The following is a 19,024-nucleotide window of genomic DNA, read 5'->3' as shown; positions in this document are numbered from 1 at the left end:
ATAGTTGGTGACTTCAACCTCATCAAGGATCCCGCTGACAAAAACAATGACCGTATCAATAGGCGTTGGATGGTTAGGTTCAGTGCAGCGCTCAACTCCTCCAGTTTGCGTGAGGTTCCGCTAATTGGACGCAAATACACCTGTTCTAATGAGCAGTCGCCGCCAACGCTGGTTCGCTTGGACCGGGCTTTCTGTAACGCGGACTGGGAGCTTCGCTTCCCGTCCGCTAAGCTGCTTCCACAGTCCACCGCGATGTCGGACCATTGCCCACTCCTCCTTATCAACGAGGGTTTGCTTAGAAAACCGAGAAGGTTCCATTTTGAGGTGTACTGGAGATTCTTGCCTGGGTTTAAGGAAGTGGTGACAGCTGCATGGAATTTGTCGGTTCGCAGTGCTGATCCTATCAATGCAATTAACATCAAGCTTCGAAGGGTAGGGAAATACCTATCCACTTGGAGCAAATGTATCGTGGGAAGCCTGACCAGGCAATTTGACCTAGTGCATGAGCTCGTGCTGCGGCTGGACATGGCTCAGGATAGTCAGCAATTGTCCGAGGCGTAGGTCGCCCTTCGCGCAGCTCTGAAGTCGCGACACCTGGGACTAGCTGTGCTCATCCGCATCAAGCAAAAGCAGCGGTCCCGTGTGCGTTGGCTGCGCGCCACGGACGCCAACATGAAGTTCTTTAACATCAAAGCCAACTCCAGAGCCAAAAAGAATGAGATCCATTCGTTGGTTGATGTGGATGGTTCCATGGTGGTTGAGCAAGACAAGATCATGGAACTGGTGGCAAGCCACTTTGAGGGCATCCTGGGCTCTCCGGCTGATTCCTCGGCTAAGATCAATTGGGGGATTCTGAATTTGGAACGCCATAACCTTCAGGAGTTGGAGGTGCCTTTCACTCTTGCTGAAATCAAAGAGGCTGTCTGAGACATGCCGACGGACAAGGCCCCGGGGCCGGACGGGTTCTCTGGCTCCTTTTTCCGCTGTTGTTGGGAGATCATTCAGTTTGACCTATTGCTCGCTTTCCAAAGGTTGTTTGACCTGAACGCTCGATCCCTTCACCGCTGCAATGACTCTCTGGTGGTGCTGATCCCTAAAAAGAAGGATCCAGTGGGCATTGGTGACTTCAGGCCCATCAGTTTGCTTCACAGCCTCATCAAAATCTTCATGAAGCTGCTCGTGCGCCGGCTCGCGCCACAGCTCGGCCGCCTGGTCAGCCCGTGCCAGAGTGCTTTTATCCGAGGAAGATGTATCCAAGATAACTACCTATATGTGCAGGGCCTGGCACGCCACTTTCATCGTTCGCGTACGCCGGCCATCCTTCTCAAGTTGGACATTGCCAAAGCTTTTGACTCAGTATCCTGGACATATCTTCTTGAGATGATGGAAGCTCGTGGGTTCGGAGCTCATTGGCGAGATTGGATGTCCATGATATGGGCTTCCTCTTCCTCCCTGGTGATGGTCAATGGGGTGCCAACAAGGCGCATCTGGCATAGGTGTGGGCTTCGTCAAGGCGACCCCATGTCTCCTTACATGTTCATCCTTGCCATGGAACCCCTCCATAGATTGCTCGATCTTGCCACCGACAACGGCTTCCTCTCCAAGCTTCGGGGCCGGAAGGCCAGTTTTCGTGCGTCTTTATACGCGGATGACGTTGCTCTCTTTGTGAACCCTTGCAAAGATGACGTACCGATGGTTGGCCACATTCTTAGTTCTTTCGGCGCAGCGACGGGCTTGAAGACTAATTTTGCCAAGAGCGCGGCCATGCCAATTCGATGCTCTCAGATTGATCTCCATGAGGTGTTGCAGCCGGTTAACATCCCCATGGCCCAGTTCCCATCTTACTATCTTGGGATGCCGCTCTCTCTCCGCTCTCTGCGCTGATTGGACTTCTAGAAGTTTATTGCCTCGTACGATGGAAAGATGGCCGGATGGATTGGCAATCTTTTGACCAAGGACGGGCGGCTTGCTTTGGCTCATTCGGTCCTTTGTGCGCTACCAGTCTACATGATCTCGATCCATCCGTTCCCTAAATGGCTGCTGCAATGGATAGACAAGCGCACGAGGGCCTGGGTATGGAGGGGTTCTGAATCTTGCAATGGTGGACACTGTCAGGTCAGTTGGCTTAATGTTTGCAAGCCTATGCTTCTGGGAGGCTTGGGTCTGAAAAACCTGCAGAAGTTTGGGTCGGCGTTGCGCCTCCGGTGGTTGTGGTACCGATGGGATGATCACTCCAGGACTTGGTCTGGATTGCCGGTGCCATGCTCGAATGAAGAGTTCGCCATGTTCACCTCCGCAACTTCGGTCACTTTGGGGGATGGTTGCACTGCCCTGTTCTGGTTTGACTCTTGGTTGGATGGTATGGCGCCGCGTGATCTAGCCCCGGCCCTGTTTCAAGCCTCGGCAAGGAAGAAGAGGACTGTTGCAGGGGCCATTGCGGGCTCGGCGTGGCTGAAGGACCTATCCGCCAGCTTCAAAGATGAGATGCTCGACGAGCTGATTTACCTGTCCTCGAGGCTGCAGCAAGGCGTCAGGGACTCCATCGTTTGGAAGCTGACGGCTGACGGAAGCTACTCCGCTCGGTCGGCTTACCGGCTGCTGTTCTCTGGGCATGTTGGGACGCCGTTCTTACGCCTAATCTAGAAAGTCCGTGCGTCGCTAAAGTGCAAATTCTTCATGTGGACAGCAGTTCAGAAGCGGATTCTGACGGCGGATATACTGATGCTACGAGGCTGGGAAAATGACTACTTCTGCCCTCTTTGTCGGCGGAACTTGGAAACGGTGAATCATTTATTCAGAGAATGCCCCTGGTCACAACGCCTTTGGCAAGCGGTGGCCTGTTCGACACGCTTGCAGACAATCCAACCGGTGTCCTGGAGTGCGCACGGTGATATGCTGGAGTGGTTGGACGGGCTCTCAAGCGCTCTTCCTAAACAGGAGAGGGCCGCGGCGAAGTCCTTGGCAATGTTGGTCTGCTGGGAGGTTTGGCGCGAGCGCAACCGGCGGATTTTTGACAAGAAAGAGATGCCTGTCCATGCTGTTCTCGCACTGATCAGAGACGAGGCCTCCATATGGCAGCTGGCCGGCTGCCCGATCCCTTTTGATCCTGGCTGAGGTAGTGTACGGGGTCTGTTGGGGCTGTTTTAGCAAAGCTAAACCCCGGTGGTGACAGTAGTTGTCTTGTTTTAGTCTCCTTGGCCATTACCTGGAGGTTTTCTTTCCTTTGTTTTGGTCGCTCCGACCTCCTCTGTACTTTGCCTCTGGCTCCCCTTCTGATATGGAATCTTAGTAGCTCTCCTGCTAACTTTCAAAAAAAAAAAACTCTCTCTGTCCTAAAATAAGTGTCTTAATTTTGTATTAACTCTAGTACAAAGCTATACTAAGCTTGAGACACTTATTTTGGGATGGATGGAGTACCAACACACGACAATTGTCTGTCACAATTGGATGCGTTCAGGAAAGACAGGGTGTGTTCGTCAGGGTGCTCGTCGCCTCCGCAATGGAGATGTCGCTCCTTCTGCTGCCCAAGCTAAGATTAGATCCGCCATTAGAGGTTGCCCCAATGCCGTGTTGGTCCTCGACATTGCTCAGAGTGTTGGTCCTAGACATTGCTCAGAGTGCCAGACTGCGTCACGCTTCTCAAGTCGTCCTATCTGCTGCCCTCTCCAGATCCGCCATCAAAACCCAGAATCTCCTGGTCTGAGGTTGCGACCCTCCTTCCCGGGAATCCATGAGTGGATCTCAGCAGAGTCGGAGGTTCAACCACCGAACCTCTAGATCTCACGAATGATATTCCTAGCGCCAGACCAATGCTCGCCCCCTATAGCAGGTATCGAACCAGGGGGCGGTGGAGGGTCTCTGCGAGAGGACGAGTAGCCGAGGGCCTCGTCGGAGTGGATGTGACTGTGGGGATCTAAGCATTGGTGCGGCAAGGTGTGTGGTGGTGCGAGCTCTGTTGCAAGAGCGGACATGGGCTCCGTTGGTTTACACAAATCCAGGATTAATCCACTGCTACTACATTTCTAAAGTAGTTTCCCAATTTAGTGTTCTATGATGGTTAGATCGAAGGAATTCATCGTACAAATATTCGACACGCTTATGCAGGCTCAGGTGCTCATCAAACATAAATATCCAGGGAGTTCTGGTAGACATGACAAATATGGTCGACATGAAAGTCTTAACTTTTGAAAGTTGAATCTTCCAATAGTTTTAGAATTTCGAAAGTTGATTTAAAAAAAATCCTGAAAGTTTAGAATTCTAAAAGTTGAAGGTCACCAAAAATGAAAAGTTGGATTTCTGAAAGTTGGAGGGCTGGACTTTAAAACCTGATGGCATGATCTCCCAAAAAGCGAAGGTTTTCTGAAATGCTAGAGAGAGCATGTGCGGACAAATGTTTGTGGAGATGTTGGAATCTAACCGCTCAGTGCTTGCCCAGCGGGTGACCGCCTTGTAGCCTCCCTCGACTTAGTGTCTCTGAAATACCTCCATGTCCAGAAAACGTTCTAAGTCTGATAACTCAAAAACATGTCTAGCAGTATTTCCAAAATGATGTTCATGCATATATTTACAATGTTCCTCTAGTTTAGGTACACTATTTAAGTACCTGATCATAACATGTCTTTAGATTTGAACATTTCTTTCACACAATGGGACCTGCCTCCACCATCTATTGTACGAATGTATAAGCGCATCTAGCTGATGATTACTTCTATAATAGAGCCCCTGTAATAAACCTATGGTTCAGTACAGCCTCAGCAATTGGTCGTTTACGGTAATCCGGATTAAGCATTGCCTACAGAAAAGAATCAGTGTAAGAACCCTTTGTTAAAGATGAAGGAATCGAAAGTAGATTCACTGAGTCCACAGTTAATATAGTAAGCATACATAAGTATCATCTGCAGCAGCAGAAGGTTTGTGAACAGACAAAATTTAACTATAATCGTAGAGGCAAACCTGCAGCAACTCCCAGCCGGCACCATCACCTAAATCTAGAAAGTTTACAGCTTCCGACAATTTATCATCTTCCAGGCAATACCTATGTGAGTTCATAAACATAGATAAGCATGCATATTGATTCTGAATATCACAAATCACAACTAACGATCAGGTAAAAAATAAGCGAGAGCAGATTTTATCAAATGAATTTGGAAAGCAGAATTATTCAAGCATTGGAATGTTTAAACTTTAAACCATGTAGATGTTTTGTTCTAGTGATTCATACTCTCTTGCAGCGTAAATGTCAAGACGGAAAGTGTTCTCCAAGAGCCTCTGCAGAATAAATAAGTACTTTGTTAGATATCACAGTGTTTAAAGGAAAATAATTTTTTCCTATGGACTTTTCTTTGCAGGAATTTCTCTTATGAACTTAAATCCAAATTATAATCACAAGAACCTGCAAGGAAATGCCATCCATAATGCCTGCTTCACAAAACGGAATAAATGCCATGTATGCAATAAGCAACCCAGCTCCATATCTGCTTTTTTTTTCAATCACACGTATATGTGAGAGACTTGCATTTTGTCACTCGAAAAAAGAAAAAGAAATACTTGCATGTCATCAGCTACTCCAAAAGCTCGCTTCTCCAAAGGAGTTGATGCTCCAGCAGCAGATGCTCGACGCCAAAGACCATCTGACAACGCTCCAACCCCCACAGACGAATACCTGTCATTATAAAAGTATATCTATTCTCTAAAGTGTTTTCTCATTGATAAAAGAAAATGCCGAGAAGATGGAGATATACCCAATATCTACAGAAAATGCCAAATCACGGAGCTGTGGAAGTAAATAGTATCCATTTTTCTCTGCAACGGTGCTAAATAAGAGAAAGTTACACTAAGTAGTAACAGAACTGAAATTGAGTCATAAGCTATAGAATGGGCAGTAAACATGGAAAATGCAGAATACTTGAGAACAACAGAAGAGGGGCCAAGGCTTTGGTGCAGTCTATCATGATTGTGCATGTGGACAAGGCCACACATAGCTCCATTAAGCAGCCTAAGGACAAAATATCTCCTCAGTTCCAATTTGTATGCACGATCATAGGGATTCCAAAAATTAGGCCGTTCCTTCAACTGCCTTTCACTGGTTATTTTTGCATAGTCTGCAGCACTGTATCTCCCATCGTCACGGAAAGCAAGCCACTGTAGAAAATTTACATCAGTCTAAAAGCATTACAGGATCGTCTATGACCTGATAAAGTTATGTGGTAGACCTGCTCTCCAGTAGCTGTCTCAAAGGCTCCTAACAGAAACTGAATGTTCTCACAGATATCCCTTGCATTACTCTGAAAGTAAAAGACAAGGATTAGAAAATATTTTTTGGAAATGTCATGTCTGACATACTCATTCAGATCGACAAGTCCAATCTCTCTTAAATTTTCATGATTTTCCTAACCTGAAGAAAAGCATGAGTCCTCAGCTCATTCAATGCCATCAAATTAGCTTCAGAAGCACCAGCAATAGCTCCAGGGTATACCTTGTAGCATAAACCTATGTCTTAGCACATATAAGATCATAAATGAACTCATATGTCTGGGAAAGCTAATAACTAACACCATCAGATAAACCAACAAAATTGAATGGCTGGAAAATCGAAGTGAAAAAAAAAGAGAACTTGGAACTATTGGTCCTACGGTCCTGCCACAAACAATCTTTTCAAGGCATTGTTGAATCAAAGGGTGCTATCACACTATGATTACATAAGACTGGCCTTACGATTATTATGTGTCATGTCATACAATTGAAATACTATGAGCATGTAGTACAATTTAAAAATGCATGGATGACCCGTTATACACTTATTAGCATTACAGGACTGTGTGTAACTAGACATGGTAGATTGAAAAACCCGAGCTATACCTTAAATACAGTCTGTGTGCCCTTCAATGGACCTTGCACCACTCTTCCCTCATAGAGTCTGCAAAAGACTACGATACATGGATAGTATCAGTAGAACTTTTCTAAAAAGTTACACATGAAAATAACATCTGAGATAGAAGGAAATAACCTAATTTTCACTTCTCCTTCTCCAACATCTTGGACTCTTAATCGCTCAATCTCTTCTGGTGAATATCCAAGACTAAGGTCTTGATTACCAATATCGTTTGGAAGCCCTCCAGACTGAGAAGATGAATAGCTGTTTCACATGACAGAGTGTTGGAACCCGTGATGATTACAGAGATTGAGATGTATGTCCTTCCGTTTATACTAGTATAAGAGAAAAAGGTTACAGAACACCCACCATGGCCACAAAATATCTGATGGTCCTTTTAATGATAAATACTTCCTCCGTTCCTAAATATAAGACCTTAAAGAGATTCCACTATGAACAACATACGGATGTATATAGACATATTTTAGAGTGTATATTCACTCGTTTTGCTCAGTAAGAGGCAATGGAAAAATTAGATGCAGCATCCATGGTCCCATGACATAATGCTGGTACAAAGTTTATGTGGAAATTTTCTTGTAAGAAATCAGCAACATCAACATCTGAATAGACATATTGGGTCTCCTTAACATTTCCTGTAGCTCCGGTGGACGCATTACATACCTCCTAAAATGTAGCCACATGACATTCCTACTTGCTGTACGATATGCTGGTCATCTCTAGTGAATTTATTTGAAGTGTCCTAAGCTATGTTAGAATAAAACGCTAATGCAAGATCATAGACGACACACCGAGGCACAATATTTGTTAACGAGGTTCACCGGTATGGCTACATCCCCGGGGCATGACTACGGGCGCTCCTTCCCAAGATACCGCAACACCGACCGCCCGGGCGCCGGCACAAGCCGTCGGCTCCCCCGCGTACCTGTTGCTATCAAGTCGTCATGGGTTACAACGTGTGGTGCCCCTCCGTATATAAGAGGCCTAGGATACAAGTGTCCGACTCCTACACAACTCGTACCTAACCACACCAATTACAACTCCAAGTCCATGTAACCCCTTGCGTACATAATATATTCGACACAAATATAACAAACTCCACCTTGGCGAATATTCTCCACCACCTAGAAGTCGTCCATGCTCGAACCTCCATGTACTCCGGATTTGGGTTGTCTCCTTTGTAGCTTACTGAGAGCTACCCGACGGGCCAGACCCGCCGCCACCGTGGGACTTCACTACTACTCCTGCAGCTTCACTCTTCATGGCTCCACCTGCAATAGTGCTCCCTTGCAACTTGTAAAGATGTGAAGCCGTCCTCTCTCCTATCATCACAGCCACCTCATCTTCCATGATTTTCATGGTCCTCTTATCCTGATCAGAACGGAATTCCATACCACCATCATGAAGAACACCAAGCGAAATTAGATTCCTCCTTAACCCTGGCACATGCCTGACTCCCCGAAGCATCCGCTCAACTCCGTCAAACATCTTGATTTTGATGTCACCTACTCCAGCAACACGATAACCTGTGTCATCGCCCACATAGGCTAAACCAAACTCACCAGACTTGTACGAAGAGAACCACTCCCTGTTGGGCGTCGCATAAAAAGAGCAAGCTGAATCCAACATCCACGCTTTAGTTTTTGTTGATCGCCTGTTTGATACAACGAGAACATCACTATCACTGTCCGAGCCATCACCATGAGTAGCCGCATTAGCACTTGCCCCACCCTTCAGTTCTGGGCATTCCCTCTTTATATGTCCCCAATCCTTGCACCTGTAGCACTGCACCTTTTTCTTCTTTTTCTTCTCCGCCTCTTGTGAGTTATTTACCGAAAACCACCACAGTTGGGGCTAGGGTAACAACTTGATACCACATTCAAGGCAGGGCACAAAAGACCACCAACTTTGCGCCTAACGACTAACGGAGAGCACTGATTGTGTGATAAGCTTCCGAAAACAGCAAAACTGACAAGTTGGACCCACCTGTCAGGCCTATGTGGCATGTCTACGTGTTCAAATAGCTGAGGTGGATGTCGGGTCCCGCTGTCAGCCCCCCAACTACTTCTTCTGGATGTATTATTCTAAAAGAAAAACTACTTGTGGAGGAGCGAATCAGGTAGGGGCTCTCTGGTTTGTACGGGATTACTAGCTTCGCTGTGACCGGACTCGGGGAAGACAACCACCAGGCATCAATCTCTTTCTGTGATGTGTCCCTACCTCCTCCATTCTTTCCATGAGGTCCCTCCCTCAGTCCCCAATCCCCCCCTTGCTAAGAAATCAGCAGGAAAGTACCCGGAATCGCCGGCACGGGCTCTTTCTTCACCGTCTCCGGTTACGAGCGCTGCTGCACTATCTTCCACTCTGGCGTATCCCAGCCTCCACCTACCTTCCTCGGATCCTCCGCTTCCTCATGAAGCTCTATATGGCATCCAATCGAATCCACACTTCCTTTAGCATGGCTGTCCGTGAGAAACCGCCCCGCCGTCCGCCATTGATGGTGAAGTCACGATTTGCGACGTCTCTAAGTCTTGCTGTCCGCACCGCCGAGCGCACCGTGGCTAGCGTGCGTGTCCCCGAGTCCCCGTAGTCTCGCGCAAGGTTTAGCTGCCGCATCCTGAGCTCCGACGAGATCCACTACAATTTGGGCGATGGGGTGGATCCTCGCCGGATCCAGGCGAAACAAAGGGCTGGGGGTGTGTCTGGGGTTGGATCCACGCGGGCCAGTGGCTAGGGCAGCGAGGAGGCTCGTCGGGGTGGGGTGGCTCGCCGGGGTAAGTCTCCAGCGGCGGCGGCGGATTTGGCTGGCTGTGTCGTGTTGGTGGAGAAGAAGATGCCTGGGGGAAAGGGGGGAATCAGAGAGAGGCTGACAGATGGGGCCTTCGGCCACCTCAGCAAATTTATCCATGTAGGCATGCCACATCGGCCTGACAGGTTGGCCCCACTGGTCAGATCCGCTATTTCTGCGACCAAATCTGAGCATTAGTGCTCCGGGTTACAGATTAGGCGCAATTTCGGTGGTTTTTTGTGCCCTGGCACAAATGTAGTACTAAGTTGTTACCCTAGCCTCAAATGTGGTGGCTTTGGGTAAATAACTCGCCTCTTGTCCCTTCCTGATCTGATAACCTTTAACTGCCAACCCAAAACCTTGAGTACTCTCCTCTGTAGCATTATTTTGCTTCCTCAACTCATGCCCAAGCAACGCTGTAGTGACTTCCTCATTATTGACGGTTGTCTTTCCATGTGTCAATGTAATGACCAAATGCTCATAGGACGGTGGCAACGAAACAAGAAGTAGTGCCTTATCCTCGTCCTCAATCTTCACATCCAGACGCGCTAGATCCATGACCAACTGATTAAAGGCATTCACATGCTCCACAAGATGCGACCCCTCCTGCATCTTCAACCCATAGAACTTTTGCTTTAAATACAGCTTATTGGTCGCTGACTTGGACATATAACGATTTGCCAACTTGTCCCAAATTCCCTTAGGAGTATCTTCGTCCATGACATGATACATGACCTGATCCGCAAGACAAAGTTGTATGGTAGCGGCTGCCTGCACTTGCATATCCTCCCACGCATCGTTGTCAACCTTGGCTGGCTTCGTCTCCTGCAAACCCTTCAAGATTCCCTGCTACGCCAGAATATCCTTGACTCTTGTCTGCCATAGACCGAAGTTACCCATGCCATCAAATTTCTCCAAATCAAACCTGGTGAATCCCGGCGCCATGCCGAGCCGCGATCTAACCGGCCTGTTGCCGCCGGTCTTACCGCCTTTTTCCTCTGCGACTTCCTCACGAAAATGATCATTGATCCCGTATTCCTCGTCTGAAGCCACGCCGCAGTCCGCGATCTAACCAACAAATATGACCAGCACAACGTCCCTGTCCGCCCTTCAGAAAATCAGCATGAAGCCTTGTGCCGTAACGTGCAGATGAATTTGCTCTCAGCCGAAACTAGCCGCTCCACCTTTTCCTGAACCTGCAGACGATTTTGTGCCTGTTTGCCTCGTCGCCACCAGCCTTTTATCTACGCTGGATATAGCCGGCCTTGCTTTTCCTCTCTGACACGAAGAACGAATCCAAGTATTCCACGGCTTGCATCGAGTCCCTATCCGAGTCGTGAACCAACCGTCATGGACCCAACATGCACGCACAAAAGATCTCCAAAACCATACACGCATCCAACAGTGCCCCTATACCATGCCTAGGCCAGGCACTAGTCCTGCCATCACGGTTCAGCACTGCCCCAGATGCACGTACATGATTTCTTCAAATCCAAACCGACATGCATGCTTACTTATCTTCTGGACTCTTTCCTTTCGCACTGTACGCCCTGCCGAGTCCTGCTAATGCACGCAACCCAGCTCGGCTGTCTCGCGTAGCCTGCCGCACGCGGGGACCGTACGCATCCGAGCGGCGGTCCCGTGTACCCTGCCGTGGCTTCCCTTCCCTCTATCTGCGTCGCCTCGGAAAAACTCGCCGCCAGTCTCGACGACTGCTCGCCTTCCTGGTCTCTGTTTTTTGGTTTTTCGCCAGCGATCTGTAACTGGCCCTGTCGTGCGTACTCGCCGCACGCCAACCCTGCCGGAAACAGTCGCCACCTCGCGCATCATCCGTACACGAGCTGTGCCGTATCCTGGCCATCCACATCGTCGACATAATCCGTCCGCAGTGCCGCGCCGTCGCCCTTGTACAACATCGAGCGCATCATCTTGATGCTCTCGCACTCCGATATATTTGGCTGTCCTCCACGTCTGGTCGCCGGTCTAATCACGAGCCAAATCCGTCGCCTCCGCAACGTCTTCAACAGCCACTACGCCGGTCCGATCGCCACGTCTAGCCGATCCTTACCGGCCGCAGCCCATCGAATGGTCCAGGCCTCCCGCCCGAAGTGTCCGACACCATCGACCGCCTTCGCGATCGCCGCCATGCTCCACCTTGCACCAATCGGACGTTCCATGGCACCTGTCGAGCATGATCCTCGTACATCCGGATGATGTTCCGCATAGCCTTCTCGCAACCTTGCTCATGATACCGCTTGTTAGAATAAAACGCTAATGCAAGATCATAGACGACACACCGAGGCACGATATTTGTTAACGAGGTTCACCGGTATGGCTACATCCCCGGGGCATGACTACGGGCGCTCCTCCCTAAGATACCGCAACACCGGCCGCCCGGGCGCCGGCACAAGCCGTCGGCTCCCCCGCGTACCTGTTGCTATCAAGTCGTCATGGGTTACAACGTGTGGTGTCCCTCCGTATATAAGAGGCCTAGGACACAAGCGTCCGACTCCTACACAACTCGTACCTAACCACACCAATTACAACTCCAAGTCCATGTAACCCCTTGCATACATAATATATTCGACACAAATATAACAAGCTAACCAAGCAAAGGGAAATGTCAAAAACACACAGTATCCTGAATAATTTAACCATATTCTGTCAATCTCACCACAAGAATGTCCCCAAAGCAATGTTTCACCCCAAGAAAAACACACACAGACTTGCCATTTCCAGTGATTTCTGCTGGAAACAACTAATTAATAAAATAACCTAAGTAACATGCTAGAGAACAGTACGAATGCTCGAACCAATTCCACTCCCGCACACAGCCCTATCGTCCTAAGTTTTGAATCAGCTCAGAACGTAAGCACACATCTCCCCGTGGGTACTACAAACTCTTAGTTCTGAAGGAAAACGGAAAGGAGAGAGGACCCAAACATGCTGACCTTGTGATGTTCATGAAGCCATAGCTACCCAATAATCTGCCCACCTCGAAGTACGCGGGGTTGGTCATCAGCGCCGACGAAATCGGCCGTAGGGATCGTCGACGAGGCCTCCGGCGCCGCCCCCCGGGCTCCGGCGAGACGACGAGGAAGCGCGCGGGAAGAGCCTTCAGCATCGTGGTCGCCGCTGCGCGGCGCACAAGCCTGAAACTGACTGGTGTTTCTGTTCTTGGGGATAGACAGCTCAAGCCTCCCAGCCGCAGAAACGAAAAAGCTACTGGGAGGATGTATCGCTGATAATGGGCCGCGAGGATCGCCTGTCGCACCATTATCGGCCCATGGTCAGTTTCTTTGCCCTTTTTTATTTTGCGTGTAAATTTTCGCTTTTCTCCTTTTCTGGTTGTATATTTTTATTTATTGTCTTTTTATTGATATTAGTATTTTTATTTCATTTCCTTTTCATTATTATTTTTCTTTTTAATTTTTATGTTAAATTTATTTTCTGCTTTTTTTTTGCCATAGATGCATGCACTTTTTGCAGACAGACTTTTTTTCAAAGTCATGCACATCTATTTGAAAATACATGGGCATTTGTTCTGAAAATACACAGACATTTCTATTTTAGGAATGGTTAATTTTATCCGGGCCTAGTCCTACATAACATTTATGTGGCAAATCATCAACCTCATGTCAATACAAGTCTAAGCAATTGATCACGACCAACAAAGAGATGAGACGGTATTAAAAAAAGTATTTAAATTCAATCAACAAATATTTTTGAATAGAAAGTAAATGTGAGGATAAAGACTCTGAGAGAAAGAAGTTGTTAATCGGATGGATGAGCTTGCAAGTCCAACATGGACCATGCACCCCCCTCCTACTACATGGATATTTTACCACCTTACCCCACCTATCTATCACCTCAAGGTTGCTTGGTCATTTTGTCAAGGCCCCCTGGCTTGCATAAATTCCCACATGGGTGCATGTAACCGTTTCACTCCCACTAAAACCAACTCAAGGGAAGAGGCCATATAGTGTACTTGTCATTTTTTGGAGTTTAATCCTGATACTCTTGAATTTACCTTGAAATATCTCATTAGTTGTTACAATTTAGTGTTGTTTTCTCTCTTATATGTCTTTAGGGCTACTAGGTGGCACTCCTACTGACTTTTCACGATAAACCGAGTCAAACCAGGGATATTGTGGCGAAGTTATGAGCAACATGCTTAAAAAAGATCCAACACATGTATGACGTGGGGTTCGTCGATACAAATCCAACAAACCAAGCGTCAACCATTTTATGAAACACCGCACAAACCCGTGAGTCCTAGCCAACCATTGGATCAATAACTCGTTCGAGTTGTTAGCGATTGCCAAGGCGCAACATCGTCGCATCACCAAAGTTGTTTTCACCCAAATTGACAAAGTGTTTATCATCGAAAGTTTGAGGCACGAGCTGAATCGAATTGTCGGTTTTCCCAAAAAGAAGTGGATCTCAGAAAAAGAAAAAAAAACATGAACAATGACTAATATGCCGTATGATGCTTCTGAAAAGGAATGCGGGCCCTTAAAATTCAGAACGCGTCACCACCAAAATATGGCCCCATTCCCATGCTCCCATTTCACTGCTTAGGTGACCAACTTCTCTATCATCAAGTTTCATGTGATTTTGCTCACCCGAAGCAACACGCAATCAAATCCAAAGAAATAAAATAAAATAAAAGCAAGCCAAAGGAGAAGAAAAAGGCCACATCGCATTAGCAAAAGCAAGTTGCTTTAGAATGCATAATCAAAGCCCGGTGATGATTTCTTCAAAAGGCATACATGATGGCTTGGTAGTGGTGGGCCATGGGATGATCCAGCCCTTACGTCACCATGACGCTGTGCAGTATATGTGCATGGTACAGTACAAATTAGTTGCAATTTCTTATTACGAACTGTAGTAACCAAATGACATACAACATCGGTACGCATGTTTGCATAGCACTTCTCGCTGGCTGTTGAACCATGGAGTGCTGTTGCATACATGCCATGGTACATTTGGTTAAAAACTGTTACTTCCTTCGTTCCGAATTACTTGTCGCAGGTATGGATGTATCTAGATGGTACTCGTGCTACTTGGCCTTGTATTGACCTAAATTTTCATTCCTTTAATTTGTATGTGCATTCTATCATCAATGACATCAAATAGGCAACTCAAACGTTTCGTTAAAAACTTCTCCAAGTTGTAATGTTTGATCTCGTGCATCCGATGGGACCGCCGTGGATCCCAGCCTTCTATTCAGAATTGGACGCCTCATGATCCGATCTGGACTGCGGGTAGGAGGAGGACATCACCATTTCCATGTCCTGGCCCGGGTAGCCTATCTGGTCGTGTGGGCCCGCCTGGGGCTGGGATTCCTCCGTGGGCCCCCACAGGCCGAGTTCCTTCTCCAAATCCGCCAACCACCACTCGTTTCCCTCCTCCTCCGGGCTGGCCTTGGTCGTACATGGCACTGTTGCATCGCCTTGTTGTAGGCGCGCGACATCGTCATCGATGATGCTCCAGATGTCGGCGTCCATGTCGATGTCCGGCAGCTCGAGCAGCTCCTCCACCCCGCCGCCGCCCCCGGCGCACGTCGTCGGGGAGGACGACGAGCACGAAGACGTTGGCATTGGCGCCGCCGTCGCGAGCGCCTCCGTGGGCGCGTCGGCCAGCATGCCCAGGATGTCCATGACCGGCTCGAGCTCCAGCTCGAGAGGCGACGGTACGTCCATCGTTTCGGGCTCGTTGCTCGTGCCGCACTGCTCCCCGGCGCCGCCGTTGGACCCCTCGCTTGTCGTCATCGACGAGGACGCCGAAGACAACGAGGGGACGGGCGTGTCGGGGTCTCCGTCGGCCGGCTCGCCCTTGCTCCCGCCGACGCCTGGCTTCTGCTCCGACGCCTTCTTCTTCAGGTGCGTGTTCCAGACGTTCTTGATCTCGTTGTCCGTCCTCCCGGGCAGGCACGCCGCGATCTTGGACCACCTGGACAAATAACAAAATCCGATCAGAACACACCAAATCAATCAATCAATCAATCTCGGAACCGAATGCACGCAAGCTAAGCTTACTTGTTGCCGAGCAAGGCGTGCAGCTTGATGACGGTGGCCTCCTCCTCGGCGGTGAAGTTGCCGCGCCTGAGGTCGGGGCGCAGGTAGTTGATCCACCGGAGCCGGCAGCTCTTCCCGCAGCGGAGCAGGCCGGCCTGCCTCGGGAGGGCGCGCCAGTTGGCGTGGCCGTGCTTCTGGATGTAGGCGATGAGGCGCATGTCCTCCTGCGGCGTCCAGGAGCCCCTGTTGAGCCCGACCTTGGCGCAGCACGGTGCCCTGCCTCGCCCCATAATCGGCCACCTCACCAGACCACTCTGCTCGCTCGTTCTACCTCGATTCGCCCGGGACGAGGAGGTGGTGGGACGGTGCAGAGCATGGATCGGGGGCGGGCACGGCCGGTATATATGTGCGCCGCGCACGCTCGCACTGACACAACCACTCCTACTACTCACTGGTGGCAGGGCTGGCGCTGGGGCGACAGGTGACAAGCCCAGGAGTTGGGAGGCCCTACGTACCTCTATCCTCCTACCTCCGAGACTATTGCGTTTACCTACCAAACCCCTGTCCCAGGAGAGCAAAATGCCCTCCATCTCCTGGGGCCGGCCGCCCACCCGTTGGTGGCCCAGGTCTCCTTCCTCCGGGATCCATGATGCGATGCAGGGTCTACTCCTCCCTGCTGCTCCGTTGTTAATCAGGATGTGCACTCAGCACTGATGGGCAGTGCATGCACCGAGCGAGCCTACACGTACACTTGCTTAAAAATCACTAAATCACGATGATGTTCCCGGGCCAGAAAAAAGTTTGAGGCCACTTTTTGGAGTGGTTGGGGGAAAAATTAGAGATGATTGCGCTTTTCCGGGATAAAATGAAATGGATCTTATTTGTTATCAACACATCCTTTTGTTTTTAATCATATCTCGGTCTAAACCTTAACTTAGTAGTACTGCCTCTTTCTCTTAGTGGGAGAGAATTATACCTCTGTCTCCGTTAATTAATCTGTTCAGGACCTAATCAAACAATCTGAACTTTGGGTCCATCTAGTTGAATGGGTTAAATTTAGTGCGTGAAACGGGGTTCAACCTATCTAAGTACAGCTTGCAGCAGCAGCTATCGCCGATCAACTTTGTCGTTGGTTAAACAAGGTGGCTGAATTCATACTTTTGGCAATGATTTTTCCTGGGTCTGCGGCGTGACCTCAGTGTTGTTTTCCCTTTTTTAGTTGTGCAAGTAGGATCTGTAATGTCACATACGGTTGCTTAGGATGCCTGATTTGTGTGTGTAAGCTCATTTGGTTTAGCTGCGGGCTGACTAAGCTCGTGTGAAACGAGGGTCTGCTTTTGGTGAAAGCTTGGAGCAAAAGGGAAAATTTGACTGTTGAACTATTATGGAGCTCTCCTGATCAACATGAGTTACGAAGAAGAGAGATCAACCCGTAAGCACTTTGCTTGAAAACAAATCTATTTCGATACCACGTACCGTGTTTCTTCTCGAGGAATTAGACATTCCATTGGTGCTACAGTTAGTTCTAAGCCTCTTTGTTTGTGATTAGAATCTACGTCATGCGATCCTAAAAGAAAAAAAAAACCTACGCCAGGCCAAGCAATGTAGCCTCTTGAAAATGTTTTATACATTTGTCCGCTGATAGTGAGATTGGCAGTTGTTTTTGAAAGCTTATTTTCAAGCATTTGTTGTTATTAGCAAAAGGAAGATATAAATAAATATTCTAACTGTTGTACTTGTCATTATTGTTTCAGATAAATAGCTACTGCCTACTTGGAAGTGTACATCTATTGATGCACGGGTCATGAGACAAATATCTTCCACTGTGTACAAAAATCTAATGTACCATTACAAATATACTACTCACACACCATTCAAGCAAGTGGGAGAAAACAAAATGCCTACTCATGTTTTAAGTCATTTTAAGCAAGTTGATAAGATATTATACAATACTTGAATGATCATTGACCCTCCTCTTTAGTGTTTAATAATATACATACTTTTGTAGGAGCTCGCATGCCTAATTCCACAATTCTAGCTAGCTACTGGCCTGCTTGATTGTCATATCATACTGCCAAAACCTAGGTCACCACCACTCCGGCTCCACATTTCTCCTGATTATTATCTACAAAGATGAACTCAGCAATAAACTAAATAATTGAGTTCTACTTTATTCTTCTAGTAAATATAACAAGGCTGAAAAAAAATTAAAAGAACATTTTTATGAAATGAAATAATCATAAAGGGATTGCTATATATTTTCCAAGTTGTCTAATTTCTTTTCTATATCTAATTTAGTTTTTCTAAACATTTGGATCAACATTCAACTATCCCCATTCCAACATATTACTTCAATATTGGAATTTGAGACTTAATAGCGTAGAACTTTATGGGTATAAGATAAAAAAATACTCAAGGAAACTAAGATTAGCAAAAGTTTTTTTGTAGATCTTTTATAATAAGATATCACAACACACTAGAAGCAATAGAAATATTTTAGAAGTGTTCGGGAACGCAGTATTTCAAAATTTTCCTACGATCACGCAAGATCTATCTAGGAGATGCATAGCAACGAGACGGGGAGAGTGTGTCCACGTACCCTCGTAGACAGAAAGCGAAAGCGTTTAGTAACACGGTTGATGTAGTCGAACGTCTTCACGATCCAACCGATCCTAGCACCGAACGTACGTCACCTCCGTGTTCCGCACACGTTCAGCGCGATGACGTCCCTCGAGCTCTTGATCCAGTTGAGGATGAGGGAGAGTTCCGTCAGCACGACGGCGTGGCGACGGTGATGATGAAGCTACCGGCGCAGGGCTTCGCCTAAGCACTACGACGATATGACCGAGGTGGTAAACTGTGTAGGTGGGCACCACACATGGCTAAGAGATGTCTGTTGTGCCTTTGGGGTGCCCCCCCGCCTCCGTATATAAAGGGGGGGGGAGGAAGTGGCCGGCCTAGGGGGCGCCATAAGAGGGGAGTCCTACTTGGACTCCTAGTCCAAGTAGGATTCGACCCCCCTCCTTCCTTCCATCGGAGAGGGAAAAGGGGAAGGGAGAGAGAGGGAGAAGGAAAGAGGGGGGCCGGCCCCCTTCCCTAGTCCAATTCGGTTTGGGCAAGGGTGGCGCGCCCCTCTGATGTGGCCTTTCTCCTCTCCTCCAATAAGGCCCAATACTTCTTCCGGGGGGTTCCGGTAACCTCCCGGTACTCCGGAAAAATGCTCGAACCACTCGGAACTATTCCGATGTCCAAATGCAAACACCCAATATATTTTTTAGAAAAGGAGGATGACCCCGGCCTCTGCATCTGGGCGATGCATACGGCCAC

At 48.1% G+C, this 19,024-nt stretch overlaps 2 protein-coding genes across 3 annotated transcripts; both read right to left on the bottom strand.

Moving 5' to 3' along the window:
* Positions 1-4,512: 4,512 nt before the first annotated feature.
* Positions 4,513-12,894, bottom strand: LOC125514239 (Protein kinase superfamily protein). Of its 2 annotated transcripts, XM_048679532.2 has the most exons (12): positions 12,629-12,894; positions 7,007-7,135; positions 6,859-6,916; positions 6,395-6,475; positions 6,213-6,284; positions 5,906-6,141; positions 5,742-5,813; positions 5,552-5,662; positions 5,393-5,474; positions 5,222-5,268; positions 4,954-5,035; positions 4,513-4,792 (listed from the first exon to the last, which is right to left on the bottom strand). In XM_048679532.2, exons 1-12 carry the CDS (start codon positions 12,799-12,801, stop codon positions 4,709-4,711), a joined length of 1,227 nt encoding a protein of 408 aa, XP_048535489.1. In that variant the 5' UTR covers positions 12,802-12,894; the 3' UTR covers positions 4,513-4,708. The 2 variants fall into 2 exon arrangements, with proteins under 2 accessions (XP_048535489.1, XP_048535490.1); XM_048679533.2 differs by lacking the exon at positions 5,393-5,474.
* Positions 12,895-14,527: 1,633 nt separating this feature from the next.
* Positions 14,528-16,229, bottom strand: LOC125514238 (myb-related protein Zm1). Its single transcript, XM_048679531.2, has 2 exons — positions 15,719-16,229; positions 14,528-15,632 (listed from the first exon to the last, which is right to left on the bottom strand). Exons 1-2 carry the CDS (start codon positions 15,985-15,987, stop codon positions 14,903-14,905), a joined length of 999 nt encoding a protein of 332 aa, XP_048535488.1. The 5' UTR covers positions 15,988-16,229; the 3' UTR covers positions 14,528-14,902.
* Between the last annotated feature and the right edge of the window lie 2,795 nt (positions 16,230-19,024).

Source organism: Triticum urartu, chromosome 6A (genome assembly GCF_056163025.1).
Source record: "Triticum urartu cultivar PI428250 chromosome 6A, HENAU_Tu73, whole genome shotgun sequence".
NCBI classification, from domain to species: Eukaryota; Viridiplantae; Streptophyta; class Magnoliopsida; order Poales; family Poaceae; genus Triticum; species Triticum urartu.
This window is presented reverse-complemented; position numbering and strand designations above follow the sequence as displayed.

Bases quoted from the DNA above. Each gene is read 5' to 3' on its own strand.
- LOC125514239 (XM_048679532.2), bottom strand. From the start codon at position 12,801: ATGCTGAAGGCTCTTCCCGCGCGCTTCCTCGTCGTCTCGCCGGAGCCC. The intron at 6,476-6,858 runs GTATAGCTCGGG...TTATGCTACAAG, and splicing joins GCACACAGACTGTATTTAAG to GTATACCCTGGAGCTATTGC. The intron at 5,269-5,392 runs GTTCTTGTGATT...TTTATTCTGCAG, and splicing joins TGGATGGCATTTCCTTGCAG to AGGCTCTTGGAGAACACTTT.
- LOC125514238 (XM_048679531.2), bottom strand. From the start codon at position 15,987: ATGGGGCGAGGCAGGGCACCGTGCTGCGCCAAGGTCGGGCTCAACAGG. The intron at 15,633-15,718 runs GTAAGCTTAGCT...TTATTTGTCCAG, and splicing joins CACGCCTTGCTCGGCAACAA to GTGGTCCAAGATCGCGGCGT.